Raw genomic sequence first — 15,512 nt, 5'->3', positions numbered from 1 at the left:
AACTAGCTGGACTGGTGGAAATTTAGATGCCCCTAGAATGAAATAGTCATTTAAAATTTCTGCAAATTTGGACTGTGGTAATTTTGACCTATCAGAGCTATTTCAGATTGTACAAAGTTGTACCTTTCTCATTTGTTTTCATTTTTCCTTCAGTACTTTTTATATTGCATGTTCACTTTTTATAAGCTGGAAAGTATTTGCCATTTTTTGGCTTTGAATTTGAAAGGAACTCTAAAGAGACTTGGGGGTAGCCCCTAGTTAAATCTGATCATTTTGTCTTGCTCAATCGAGTGAGTAAGGACCCTTATTTTCATGACTGATGTAAATGCTGAAGCATTATGGTGTTTAGCAATGAGCCATCCTTTAGAGCAGGGAGAGACGACTGCGAATGATGTGCAGCTTCTACCATCTAACCTGGTATCAGTGGGGAAGACTGTCAGGTAGCTACTGAGGATAATAGCATCTATTGTAGATGATGAGATCATTAGCAGCATTAAGTAGAGCTGTAGTAGCTGCTATCAACAGCCTAGCAATTTCGTCTCTCATACTTCAGATTAGTCATTTCTATATGGAGAAATCCTGGGTGAGCTTGCTCTTGAAGATGGCCTGGATACTCGGTATAAAATAAAATAGCTGGTTCCCAACGATTGCACAATATCAGGCTCTTGTTACACCCACACTGAAAGAAACTTAATCTTTGCTAGTTGCTTTGTGAAAGTACAATTCAATAGATTTTTTCTTGGTGCCTTCCAGTCTGTTGACTCCTGGAGACTGCCTGGATTAGTCCCTGCAGTTTTCTTGGCAATGTTTTCAGAAGTGGTTTGTCATGGCTTTCTTCTTCCTAGGGCTGAGAGAGAGGGACTGGCCCGAGATCACCCAGCTGGCTTCGTGCCTAAGGCAGGACTAATGCTCACAGTCTCTCAGTTTCTAGCCTGATGCCTTAACCACTACACCAAATTGGCTCTACACTAAATTTAATAGGTGCTTGAGTATAATCTAATTGCTTACAACCTGATTATCCAAAGGGCCACCTACTTTGGAATGAATCTGTTCATCCTATGGTCTGTAGAAGGACACCTCTTTATTTTTCACCCTTTCTAGCTTTGTTTTGGAAAAGTAGTTTTAAGTGTCTAATGGACAAAAAGATGAGATATTAAACCAAAATAATGCATCAGCAGAACCAAAATATGATTGCTTCTAATACTGATGTCACTCTCTTATAGGAAGAGGTTCTTACTATAAGAACCAGCCACTGAATTCTTATCCAGTCACCACTATAACAAGTTTTCCAAAACTTCCGCTTTACAATGTTTTTGACAACCCCCAGAAATCCCAGGTAATATGACAGCTGGAGGGTGCCAGCTTGGGAAAGGTTGCAGAATAGTGGCACTGGATGTGCTGTCATAACTTCAAATGGTCACTAAACAGGGCAGTTGTTAAGCGAGGACAATCTATGAGTTTTAACCATGTGCTCGTGGATCATCAGTGCTGTCACGAAAAAGATTAGACTGAATCAAGCCAAATGGCAATGACCCAATCAACCATCAACTTGCTATTGTGTTACTTTGCTGAATTTGCAGGTGACAATACTAGGCTAAACCTGAAACTTCTTCTGTTGCTTGGTCTCTAGATGTCTCAATTGTTCTTTAAATAAATGGACAAAAAGGTCTTCCAAAAACGAGAGAAAAACAACCTATTAGGAAATGAATGCAGGCAACCTTGTTATAAAGAAAACAAGCGAGCAAGCAAGCAATATTGTTTTAACAGCTTATCATCCAGAATTCATGTGCTGCCTCAAATTCGATTTAGCATTTGAGGCTAATAGTCATCTTTTTGTTTTCATTTTGCCTGAGATCATCATTTGTGCTCTTCTACCTATATGCATCAATCAACTTGCTGCTGTGTGCTAAATAATGTTATTTTTCCCTGAGCTTTGCATCTTTTCTAACATGCATGCATTCCACCCTATGTCTGTTAAACTCATAGCTTTTCAATGTGCCTGTTATGTAATAATGAGAAGTAGATACACATATGTGCATGCACACACACACACACACACACACACACTGTATATGGACAAAGATGAGATGGCATAGCTGTTCAGAGGCAGGCCATATGGTCCTGGGATCAATATTAGGCTTTTCTCTGCTAGCTTAAGTGCAAAAGTAGGCTGAAGATCACTCCTTGCATCAAACTACTAGTGTCGGTGAAAAGTAGTTAGCAGTGACAAAACGGAGCTAGTGGTATCACTCTGATATGACCAGAAGCAATTGAATTTGTGCAGTTTGCTTTTTGCAATACTGTACTTGCATTTTTTTTTCCAAACGAAAATATGTTTCAGCATATTTCCACAGTACCGTGCATTTGTTTCCAGAAGTTTGCATGAAAATTCAGTGGTTTTGTGCTGAGTTTCCTATTAGACAAGATTTTGCAAGAATGCTCTCTCAAAATATGTTCTTGTGCACCATTTGCCTAAGGTTCACATATTTTGTGCACAATTTTCCCCAGTGTACTATTTTTTTTAAACGGAGCACAGTATTCCACATTCTAAAGGAAGAATAATTGCGCCCTGCTATGCCTGTTAGTGAGGGAGGTGCAAATTAGATTGGTTCATACAACACAGTGAATGGAATGAACTTGGCCCCCATTCCTGAGTATGAAAGCCTTCCTGTAAATGACAAACCTGGCTACAGGAATTGCATAAAATGGCCAGGTAGAGAAAGACACCATAAAAAGTCTTCTTTGGAGTACCTGATTGCAATACCAAGAGGGAATATAATTGTCCTCTTTCCAATATACCCATTAGACAGAATGAAGCATCACTTTGCTTGGCAGACCAGGGTAAATGATGAACTGGTGCCAAGCCCCATTAATTGGAAGACCATGCTCAGAGCAATAGATCATGAAGTTGATCTACCTACCCAGGCAGGTGCTGTGGTCATCTTACAAAGCACTGGTCTGAGGACTTCAAATGATGTTTGTAAGGTGGCCAGCTGGCTGGAGAGTGGGTAGTACTGCTGCTAAGACTACCAGGGACATTGTGCAAGCAGAGAAGCTGTGAATCTTCCCATTTCAGTTGGTGATTCTTCTGAACAGCTGTTGTGTACAATGCTAATGGCAACCTTATTAGACCACTAGCGGCTGGACAACAAGAAGGCGAGGGGAAGTTGAGAAGCACCACTTTCAAATATTGCCATCCAATCCTTAGATTTTATTTATTCTTAGAAGTTCCCACCCCAACAGCTTGGAATGGATAACAATAAATTAAGAAACAAACAAACAAAAAAAATACAATATCCAGTTAAGTTTTGATCAAACACATCTACAAAGGAACAGCTGCTAAATCCTTAGGCTCTACTGGAGGCGTTTCATTTCTATTTCCACAAATGGCAGCCCAAAGCAAAAGAGGATCGTGCTTCTGAATGGTTACACAGGTTTTGGTAAGTCTCCAGCATGAAGGCATTGCCACAGTGGTGGGACAGACACCGTGGAAGTGTCTCTGGCAGGTCCAGCTGTCTTGCATTAGCACACAGATAGTAACCTCAAGAGGGCACTCATGGTCAATGTTACAAAAGGGATTGACCAGACAATCTCTTAAATCCGCTGGACCTAAACAAGATGAAATTTAGGAAAGACACTGAGGGTGTTTTTTTTTTAAATAATATGTTCCTGTACAGGAGCAGAAATCACTATGCTACATTAAAATAACTTCAGAAATATTTATATATACACATATAAAATATTTTACATGACACCCAAAGGCACTGAGTTGCATTGGGGCTCAGCTCCTCATTCCCAGTTACATTGGAAACAGTGAATACTATATTTTCTTAGGGAGGGTGTGGAGCACAGCAGCCCCCAAAAGAATTAAAAACCTGCTCCATAAAAGTTGAAAACTCCTGTCTGTAAAGTTGGTGGTGGTGGTGGGGGTACAACATAGCCATTTCCAAATTATTATGGCAAACCAGGAAGTACTTTTCAATGCACAGTGTGAAAGAAAAGAGCTAACATCATTCCTCTTCTTTTAAAAAGGAAAAAGCAGCAGCAGGTTTTCAAAGATCTTCTAAAATATCTTGGACCACAGCAATTTCAGCACTGTCTGTTGCTAGCATTGTAATCTAGTAAAAAGTGAAGCACTTCTAAATCCCACTGATTTCAAGAGAAGAGTTAAACATGCACTTAAATATGTCCTATCCATTTCAATAGAAGTAAGTACTTAACTTTGGCTCAATCTCATCTGTTATTTTTAATCGTACAGTTCAAGTGTCAATGGAGCAGTTGTACAGCTTCCGATACAGAGAAGAAGACAATGGGATTGGCTCTTAAAATTCTTTTTTTTTCCTTGTTTGTTGGTTTTACTAGAAAGATATAGCTTTTTCAAAATAGCTGGTAGATACAGAAAGCATAAATATATAATAAAGTTTAGACACCGATTGTACTAAATGCAACAATACAAAGAAGCAAACAGGATCACAAATGGTAACACAATAAAACTGTATTACATTTGTGTTTCAAATCTTACAATATATTATGTACATTCGTCCAAAAGAAGCATTTCATGCCAAAGGACACAAAAGGAATAAACAAAAAAACAAAACAAAACAACCAGCAAGCCAAACCAAAACTAAACTTTCAGCAGTATTTACAGTATCTTTTAATGGACATCCAGCTGTGAACGGGTGCAATTTCCACTACAGGTAAGTGCAGTCCTCCTTTTATTCCCCAAGACCATTCTGTCTCCCTATATCTATGCTATTTAGTAGGTTCCGGTGTCATTTCTTATTTACATGTTAAAGAAAAGAGAAGGAAAGAAAAGAAAAGAAAAGAAGAATGTTGGGCTTCCATACTCTGAGCGGAGAGGGTCTGAATCAGCGGACTTGGGGTGCATAGCCTTCTTTCATTAAGCCCTCTTCATAGTCCGTCTGGCACAGAATCATGTTGTTCTTTAGGAAAAATTTGTCTCCCACGCAAAATCTGGAAATACAAGAGGGAAAGAGATGATTCAGTTTGCACTGGATCCCGTGCCAAAGCCTCCAACCAGGAGAGGAATGTTTAAGACTGGTGACCATGGTTCATCGTATCTTGATAGGGTCCTCTAAGCCATAGCCAGCCCTCAGAAGATCATCCCACAAGACTCGGAATGCTGACCTTCTATGGCGTTAGACTGCACGGGAAATCTTAACAACCAGAGTAGGAATTTATTGGAACAGAGTGGCCCAAATTTCTTTTATATACTTTGGGGTTGGGTTATCCAGGCTCGGGGGGATTAATACTGATACACTAATCAGGTTTTTGGCAGGTGTTTCACCCTATATCTCTGGGTGGCTTCTGAATGGGTGGTTGACTTAGGATAGCATCAGATCTGAACTCAGGGAGGCAACCCTTTCTTCTGAACCATTGTTCCAAGGAAACCTTGCAAAGACGGGGGGTGAAACTTTTGCAGAAAATACTTATTTATCCCTTACTATTAATCCTCCAAAGCCCAAAGCCTTTTTAATACAAAGCTTAATATATAAGCTTGTATTAGAAAGAGGACATAGGGAGCCTATTAATACAAGAAAAGCAGCTGTGGGGACAAGACAGAGGGGGCAGGATCAATGGGCTCACCCCAATTTCCCCAGTTAGGGAACAATTGTATGGCTGAATCCACACCAGTGCCGGATTTAGACTTGGTGAGGCCCTAAGCTACATAAAGCTTGTAAGTTCCTTGTTAAAACATTATACCAGAAGGTCTCACTAAGGTGTGTACCAAAACAGGACCTTGCATCACCACAAAAAAAAAATAAAAATGGAAAACATATCTAGGCCTGTTAATTAGTTAATAGCAAGGTATTTAAAGTGAAAAATACAAATTATTTTCAAATGAATGCATTTACTGATTACATATTTATTACTTGGCTGGCTTGATCTCTCTCTGTAGTATTCCCTGGAAATAACACTTAAATGTAATTCTTAAAATAATTTTAAGATACATTCATATAAATATATACACACACAAAATGCTGACGAAATAAGTAATTAGGATCACTTTTATTAATATAATAATGAACTTGTTTGCCAAATCAGAAAACTGATATTCTGAAATTTTGTGAGGTCCTGCAGATTGTGAGGCCTAAGCTGTAGCTTGTTTACCTTATGCTTAAATCTCGCACTGATTCACACATTACATTACATTGATACAAATTAACCACAATTAGTTGGGTTCATACAATGTACAAAACCCTAACAAAACAAAATACTTTATGGCTCAGTGAGATTCGAGCATATACTCTATGTGAAGAGGAAAGAAAATACTCAGTCATGGCTAAAATGTAATAACTGTGAGGAGTCATACACCAAAACATCCATAATATAGAGATCGTTTTATTGTGAAAGCAGATTTCCAGGAAACTAGATGAAATGATATGTCTGATGTTATTTATTTACCAACCAACTGCATGCATGTGACAAATATGGATGCCACCAAGCTTGGGCCCATATCACCCATGTGGGTTACAGGAGAACATAAAAATATTAAGCACCAAAAAATATCACAAAAGCTTTGTAGGGCTCTTTCTATTCACATCCTTTCCCATCCAAATTTGGGGCTCAAAAGAAGTTATGTAAATCAGCCTTTACAGACAGCCAAACCATCTGTAGCATGGTGGCATGAGTAGATATGAGATGGTTTCTATAATGGGTCTAAGTTTTTTTTTTAAAAGAGTGATCTCTTTAAATGCGGCTTAGGGACGAGGGTGGACCATCCCGCAGACACAGCAAGGGCCCCTTCCGCATACAGAAGACCTTAGCTAATGAATGATGCTACATGGGGTGGGGGGGCGTAGTCTGTTTGTAACAAGCGCTCCATCTATAAAAACATCCTGGGAGGAAAGGCCTGCTGCAGCCCAATTAAATCAAAAAGAGTCACCCAAATGAACTTTTTTGCATTGACACGGACAGACGAAGATGCCTTTGCTTCAGCTAATTACCCGTCTTCGTCTAGAAAGTATTCTTTAATTTGGTGCTGGATTACAATGTGCTTTTTTCCTCCCATAATCTTCCAAACAGCAACATTTTGGACACAATTAAGAGCTGAAATAAATGTGTGCATTGTTTACAGTACATTGAACAACAGAGTAGCTATGGGAATAGGCTGTATATGTACTTAATTGCAACAATTTAACCTTCAGATAGCAGTGTCTGGTGTAGCTGACCCAGGAAAAGTACACAGAATTATACACATTGACCTGCCCAACCTTTGATAGCAGCTCCCTCGTTTTTTATTAGTCAGTCACTCTCTAATGATGTTTGAAGCTGAAATCTGAGGGAATTGTCACCGAGTAAATTGTATACTGAGAGGAGGCCTTTAATGCTTTGTGAAGTTGCGAGGTTTTAAATGGAACAGCAGTTGGACTGATTTACATTTGTAAAGATTGGAATGCTAGACAAACAGTGAAGCCATTTATTTTCCAACCGGGTAGCTTTGGAAATTTATCCTTATGCTTGCTAAATAGAGAGAGAGGGAGAAAATAGTGTAATAAAAAAGTGAATTGAAAAGAATTAGCTTGGCTCCTGAAGGAAAATTGGACTGTTTATTTGCCGACTCTCACTCTTCCCCCCACCCCCAAACCTCACCCCACATTCCTTTCTCTTTCCCTCTCTCCCATTTTTTGGATTAAAGCCCTGTCTATGTCTGACTGAAAACACAGATTACAAAACGGTCTTGAAAATGCTGGAGTTATTTATGGACAAATCAGTTTCACCAAACGCGCGTATTTCCCAATTTGTGGTCTCCTGCAGCCTACTTTTATATTTCATTATATTCCTTACAGAACGGAGATAAGAGACAGAGGGAGCAAATCGTTGCATACATTCTGTTGCTTCTCTTTCTGTAGCGTCTGGATGGGTTTGCCTGTTCTCTGCATAAACAGCCAGGTTTTTGCCTAATTTTGTCACCATTTGAGGAAATATTCATCTCACCAATGTGTATGCCAGTAGTCAGATCCACGCGATCCACGTGAAAACATGAATATACACAAACCATTATCTAAATATAAAAGATGGAGTGGTGAAAGAAACGTGTGAAATCCCATTCTTTCTACCTATTCCACTTCCATTGTTCATGCTAGAATGGAGAGGTTGAGTCATTCTTGCACGTCATTCAACAGACGGAAAGACAGAACACAACAAAGAAAAAGTTTTGTCTCTCCCTTGACAAATACCATGGTGGGAGATAGTGCAGGATGCCTTTTCTCTGTAAAGTCCATTGATGGAAGGGAAAAGTCTATCAGATCCAAGGCTAATGGGCCAAAGTAGGCAGAATTAGTACCACAGCTCTTTCTCCCTGCCAAATCTAATTTAAGTTCTCTCCCGTGCAAGTTCACAGGAACTCAAAAAAGCCCAGCAAGGTCTGACCGATTTATATTTAGGAGACAGCTAAGAAATCTCAGGGGAATAGACTAGACTGGGAAGCTGAAAGACCATCTCTGAAGAAGGCAACGGCAAGCCATGATCCTAATGTTGCCCAAAAAACCAGCAAGAACCGAGCACAACTCATGGAAGATGTTTCCATCCAAACAAAGTGCTTGCAAATCTATTTCAAGATCACATCTAAAAAGAAGTGTGCAACAGCCTCCTTTCACTTCATATCCTATCTGGAGCAACTGGAGCAGCACTAGAGCTGAACAGGAAATTCTACGCAGTATGTTGAATGAGAAATTCTGGGCCATTATGCAGCCCTTCCATTTGTAAGTCAGAGAATAACACCATTTGGCATTCCAATCACAATACCCAGAAGTCACAGCCAGTCTGGTGAGGGCTCATAGGCTCTGCAGCACGAGGACAAATGGAATGTCAAAGAAAGTATGTCTTCAGCCATTTGAATAGTGGATTTCTAATCTTCAGAAAACTCTTTCTATATGAAGAAGACAACATGAAGTTCTCTTTTAGTAAATCAGTGATCTATCTCATTCAGTCCTTTGACTAAAAATCATTCCAGAGTCATGGGTAGTCTTTCCCAGCACCTGCTATGCACATATCCTGCTTTGTAAACAGTTTTAAAACCAGTTTTCTGGTCTGAACCTCATGAGAAACTAGTTAATGGGCAAGCTTGTCAAAACTGCATTTAGGTGAGAGAGGTAGGGGGGGTATGATTGGGACTGTTTTACTGCCAATAAACCATGATTTAAATTAAACTAGCACAGCCTATCCAGTCCATCACCTCTAAACTTGATCTTTGGAGAGCCTTCTTGAAACTTCCGATTTTTACTTCTTGTATTACTATTATAAAAGAAATCTCCATCGTGCATTTCCACTTAAGGTTTTCTTTAGAAGAAAAATTAACAAGAGAGAGTGTTAATAGCTGTTCTTGCCTTCAACAAAGCCTTAAAACCAGGAAATACCTAGTTTCTAAAACATAAAAATGCTAATCTTTATCTCATTTATCTTCTAACAAGCTCAGTTTGGGAACTACTGTATGAAGGTGATACCGCTGCAGCTCACAAAAACTTAGCCCTTTTTGTTTGTTAGAAAATGCGCCCTGATTTTTTGCTACCATAAACTAATGCGGCCCTCCTCCAATGTCTATACAAAAAGGAGATTAACAAACAAAACAAAACTGACCCACTCTGCTTGTCTACAATGTTTTGTGCTTAAGACTAATCAAACTAAACTAAACTAATTCTCAACATCTCTATGAGGAGGAGCTGAAAGGCTTCAATCCACATCTTTCCTTTAAAAACCTGCAGCCCAGGAGGCATGATGAGGTAGGAGATCATGCAAGTAAAGAAATGGACTGCCACAAACTAAGGTGTATCTTTTAAAAAGCAACCATAACAACAGCTTGATTGACTGTAGTTTCAAATACACTGCAGCCAAAGTTGTGGGGTCACAGAAACCTGGAGCAGCTTTCAAACTGATGTCCGTATTTATATTTTCATTCTCATTCCAAGCCATGGAAGGGTTTATAAAACCAGATTCAGGGCTTATATAAATTTTAATCTGTCTTAGGGCCAGGGGTATTCGCAAGGTATGGCTGTAATGGTACAGTCAAAACTCTACCTGTTATCTGCCTGTCTTTGATCACACCATCCTGTTGACTTTTAGGACCACACCTTGTGATGCATGGTGAAAGGCTGGGAAGGATTTGGATTTGGATCCACAGCTCCTCTTAACATACCCCTTGTCCCACCTTCCTTTTCCTGAAATTTCTGCTATCAGGATGATCTGGCCATGATGCACAAGAATGGGTGGTTTGTGATATTGATATTTCTTCCAAGTTTGATGGTATTTGAAGAGGAATCTTTGAATTACAAGTTTACCGGATTTAATTCCTGCTTTGGTGGCAGAAGCCATGGCCACTATTTAATTTCTGCTTGTAGCAAGGTTTTCAAGGGGGAAAAGCCCACTCACCAATGCAACTTCATTTCTCTCCCAAGCCTGAAGAAGAAACTTTGCCCCATCTTTTGTCCTGGGGGGTATCAAACATTACCTGCCTTGCTTGACTGCTAAAGATTAGTTGTCTTCTTGCCTTAAAGAAGTTTATCTTGCAGGGGATGAAGTGACAAGACAATAACTAAGTGCTAATTGTGCATAACCAATGCTAAAGATATGCAGCTGAGGCATGGAATAAATGAAGCGAACAACAAGTACATATTAGGCACTTTTAATAAAGACCCTTGAAGAGTGATTTGGAGGAATGATGATGGGAAGGACTTTTGAGTCTCAATTCAAAAGAGGCTGCAATTATTTCTTAGCTTGAATAGATCTTCCTGGTAGGGTAAAGACTGGCCTTATTTTGAATGCAGACTCTTTAGTTCTGCACCAAAACAAGCTTGATGTATAGGAACTGTAAATGGCCCTGTAACTTCTAATTGCTTACCATTATTACATAGTTTAAACAGTGGTTATTACTTGTCTGATATTTTAATTTTCTGCACAACGTGATGAGAAAGGTCAATTTGGCTTTGTTTTAGAATGTAATTGTAGAAAGCTGTAATTATGGCAGCTGCACAATTCACACTGCATGAGGGGGAAAAAAAGAACTTACTACAGTTGGGGGGAAAAAAAAGAACTCACTACCATGCTATCAAACGGCTTGGGCTGATTCTCCCATTATTTTACTGCCCCACACTAATTACTTTTGGTTAGTGTCCCTTTTGCAGGCTCATAAATCAGCTCCTTTTCCCAAGTAAAACTGTGTGCACACATTCATGTGTGTACCAGATATACACATATGCGCTCACTCTTGAAATAGAATTTAGATGTTTGGCAGTGCAGCATTTGAAAAATTGCAAAACCTGATGGACGTGAAAAATATGCAGATTAGAAATTAGAAACTTGTCTCCTAAAGGAATGAGTAAATAGCTAATTCATCAAGCACCCCTACCCATAAAACAGGATTTCAAGTTAATTCAGGCCAGAACCATGTGGCCTGTGAGCCGTGTGTTTGATAGTCTGTGATGGTGTGCAACTACAGCACGGACATGCTCCAGATTGCAGCCAGAAAGTAAGTGTATCAGTATATAGTGAGAAAGAGTAGTTGGAGTGGTATTAAGATAGGAGTGTACATGTGGTTGGCAGGGAGAGGCACAGTTTGGGAACCATCTGACACCTCAAAATATAGCCAGAGGAAAATGGCATCCAAGTTCTTTTCTTCTGCCTCTAACCTGAAGGAGGGGTATCTCACACTGAGATCACATCACTCTGGTTTTTCTTGTTCTTTGGCAAAACTCACAACATGGTATAATCATATCAAAGAGTAATCTTTTAGAATTATGGTGGAGGAACCCAACACTTGAACTGCACAATGGGTACATATGACTGACCTACCTCCTATGGCAATTAGCAGGTGGGGTGCAGACACCAACCTTTAAGAGATTATATTATGTATATGTGATGCTCCTTCACTAAATATATCTAGGATTTGGCTTTAAAATAATTCTCTGTGTTGGTTAGTGAAGGCATGTAAACAGCTGACTGTGGTTGAACTAGAAATGAGCTGAAGTTAAGAATACATTTTTTAAAACTGTGATATGCTGGTCTATGGCTGTAATAAAGATTTGATCTGATAGAAGCTGTGATAAGAACTGGCCCTTCTCTTCCTCTCCCCCTCTTTTTCTTTTGGCAGGAGAAAGTTACCCAAAACCTCGATCCAAGTTGGTGCTGCATTGTGTAGATGGACAATGTTCTGAACCATTATCCTTCTTAAAATCTCAGCTGATCAGTTGCTTCTCCTGAAACCTGAAAGTGGCTACAGTAGTTCCAAGCACACATAAAATGTGTGTTTCTCTTAATAAATCATTTCATTGCCTTCCTCATGCCACCAGGGTTCTTCTGACTGCAGTTAACAGAAAAGTGATGCAAACTGGTTCCCACCTACCCCCCCCCACTCCCACCCCCAAACCTCTGATGTGAATCAGATCTCTACTGTAAAGCGGACTGGTGAGATAGCAAATTAATTCTTGAGTATATGATTCTTCTGGGGTATGGAAATGTGGTTTGCAGCAAGATAAAAAGGGTTCATGACTTTGGATGAAAAGCTAAGCAAAGATGGCCCTGGTTAGTAACTGGATGGGGAACTCCTGGAAATCCCTGCTTAGTAGGCCAGACTGTCTGTTTATTTATTTATTTATTTAATTTTTATCCCTTTATTATTTTTATAAATAACTCAAGGCAGTGAATATACCCTCCTCCTCCTATTGTCCCCACAACAACAACCCTGTGAGGTGAGTTGGGCTGAGAGAGAGGGACTGGCCCAAGGTCACCTAGCTGGCTTTCATGCCTAAGGCAGGACTAGAACTCTCAATTTCCTGGTTTCTAGCCCAGCACCTTAACCACTAGACCAAACTGGCTCCATACATCCTAGAAGAAAGTAATGGCAAACCACTTCTGGAATATTGCCAAGAGTCACTAGGAACTAAGCTTGACTTAAGGATGGAGTGGAAGTAGTCTACTATTTAGTCAACACCAACACAAGAATTAATGGAATCAAGTGCACAAGAATTTTTGGTGTTTCCAATTCTCAAATGCCACCTTATGTTCTTGAGAAGCATTCCTAACCCTTACAATTGCTAAAAGCAAAATGAATGGATAATTTTAAACCATCTTGACAGATTGATTGATTGTTTACATGCCATCAAGTCATTGCTGACTCTTAGAGACCACACAGATAGATTTTCTCCATAATTTAAAGCATAGCTTCACTTATATTGTTTTCCGAACATTACATGCCAGTTTCCTAAAGGGCCATATACTAATCCCAGTCCAAGTATCATGAAGAGTAATAACCTCCTGCTAAAAGTTATAGCTTAATTTTCTCTTGCGTGCATCTCAGTATCACCATGTAAGATAATGCTTTCCATATATGTAGAATTAAACCTTGCTTTTTCATTGTTTCCCTTAGTCTTCCACCATAACCCAGCAACTCACATTTACCCATGAGTTGCATGCCATTTCTTAGATGAATCTTTCTGAATCTGGTGCCCAACAGATGTCTTGGATCTGACTGAGAATTTATGAGAATTGAAGAAGTCCAGTATATCTGGCAGGTAGCAAATTGAGAGGATGCTGTCTTAGGCAAATGTGGTTGGGCAGAACCCGAAAATAAATAGAAAATGGGAGAAGCTTGCCAAGAATGAAGCTTAACTAATATCCATGCACATTCCCCGCAAAGAACTAGCAAGTTATCTGTTGTTTTATTAAAAGAAACCAGAGCTGTTTTTGAGAACCCTGAATTATTCCTTTTACAGTTTTACTTATAGAGACAACCTGAACATGCATCAACTGTAAATTTTAACACAGCCTTACACCCAGCTAAAAAAGCCTAACATACTACAAAATAGTAAGATAATAAAGTTCGAAGTCTTGTTCCAATTTTAACTCTAGATTCCAAAATATGAGCCTAATCCAAGTGTACAAGGCTTCTCCAAAATGCACCAGAACAAAATGGAACAAATCTCTAAAAGGAAGAGCAGGCACCACCTTAAATTCTTATGTAGAGTCCTGCTCAAAGATGGTTCCAACATGAAGAGGGCTTTAGCCATCAGCTTTAGACATAAGCTCATCTCTCTCCAATCTGGTGCCCTCAAAATTCCCAGGGGGCACAGGAGGACTCTGGGTAGAAAGGGATAGTGCTAGATCCACTTGAGTATAGTCCTTACCTATGGTTTCAGCATGACTACTCTAGAAACCCACCAACAAATATGAGCAGCCAGTGTTGGGGCGTGGTGGTGGGGAGGCAGTACCTTCTTCCTTTCTCTGCTCAGTGGACATTAGAAGCTTCTGCTCATTTTCTCTGAAACCAGGGGCAGGTTGTGGATTGCAAGGCACAGCCTGTCAAGGTTGCTACTAAATCAGGAACAATAGTAGAAGAGGGAGGGAGCACATGAGCCTGAGATTCATACTCATAATGAGATACCCTGGTTCAGGTCACATCTGAATATCGCCTGGAGGATGGGATGGAAGAAATGAAGCCATTCCTTACCTGGGTTGTTTTCCTCCAAATCAGACCCCTGCTAATCAAAGCAAGTTCTGCCCAAAGCACATTGGCAAGATCTCATACCCATGGCTATTCTTTTCTAAGCAGTGCCAACTGGCATCAGCACATGGAAATGCATCGAAAAATCTCTTACCTCTGATTACAAAGTTGACATGCAAAACAGTCCAAGTGGTAAACATTGTCCTTGGCTCTCATCACCATCTCAAAAGCAGGGATAAGCTTGCTACAGGCTGCACAGTTTCCAGTAACACCAAATAACCTGCAGGTGGTGGGGATAGTGGAAGAAACACAGAGGAAAAAAAAAGAAACAAAGATTGGCTGAGCAAACAAACAGACAAATACAGCACCCAATAATCACCCCATCATTCCCACTGGCATATATTTGATTTCACTGTGAAACTAGCCTTTGAAGTACAATTTGGGGTGAGGGGGGAGAAGAAAAAGGAAGAAGACCCCTTGTCATCTATTATTTGCAAATAAGCATTCTACCATCATAATGTGATGTGGTATGGTGGAAAATGTCTATCTCTTCCTAGAAATACTGTTACTAATCAGCAGTGCATTAAAGTCTTGCTTCTTGAAGATGTGAGGGGAAAAAAAGAAAGTAAAAAAAAATCACATTAGTGAATGGTACACGTTCAGCAGTTGGCTGGTTTGAAAGTGCAACACGAAAAAGGCTGAGGATTTGCATACAACCATGGGAGAATGTTGCAAAACCATGGCCTTGGTGCTATTTATTTATAACATGCATGCACTTGAGCATAAGAGGAAATAATACTTTGGGGCTGGTGGAGAGAAGCTAGTCTTCTAGTCATTTTTGACACCTAGTGCTAAAAGCTTTACCATTATTAAAGAACATTTTATGAAGAAGTCATTTAAAGCGTCAGAAAGCATTAGTGCTTCATGCACCTTCCAACCCTATGCAATGCTTATAGCTATGATTATGTTATAGAAGGAGCCTATTAAAGTAAATGAGGCAGTCAACTATATATAGCCACATTAGGAGCGCCAGTATATTATACTGCAGGAACAATTT

The 15,512-nt window shown here is 39.7% G+C and overlaps 1 protein-coding gene across 2 annotated transcripts in view; it reads right to left on the bottom strand.

Moving 5' to 3' along the window:
• Nucleotides 1-3,930: 3,930 nt before the first annotated feature.
• The window catches only part of LMO3 (LIM domain only 3), an 81,364-nt gene continuing 69,782 nt past the window's right edge, over nucleotides 3,931-15,512 (bottom strand). For both annotated transcript variants that reach the window (XM_063308682.1, XM_063308681.1), the window contains exons 3-4: nucleotides 14,610-14,735; nucleotides 3,931-4,974 (exon numbers count right to left, since the gene is read on the bottom strand). In XM_063308682.1, coding sequence (XP_063164752.1) covers nucleotides 4,869-4,974; nucleotides 14,610-14,735 — 232 coding nt within the window. In that variant the 3' untranslated portion in view covers nucleotides 3,931-4,868. The remainder of the gene's footprint in view (nucleotides 4,975-14,609; nucleotides 14,736-15,512) is intronic.

This window comes from Candoia aspera, chromosome 7 (genome assembly GCF_035149785.1).
Source record: "Candoia aspera isolate rCanAsp1 chromosome 7, rCanAsp1.hap2, whole genome shotgun sequence".
NCBI lineage: Eukaryota > Metazoa > Chordata > Lepidosauria > Squamata > Boidae > Candoia > Candoia aspera.
Note: the sequence above shows the minus strand (reverse complement) of the source record. Positions and strands in the feature narration are given on the sequence as shown.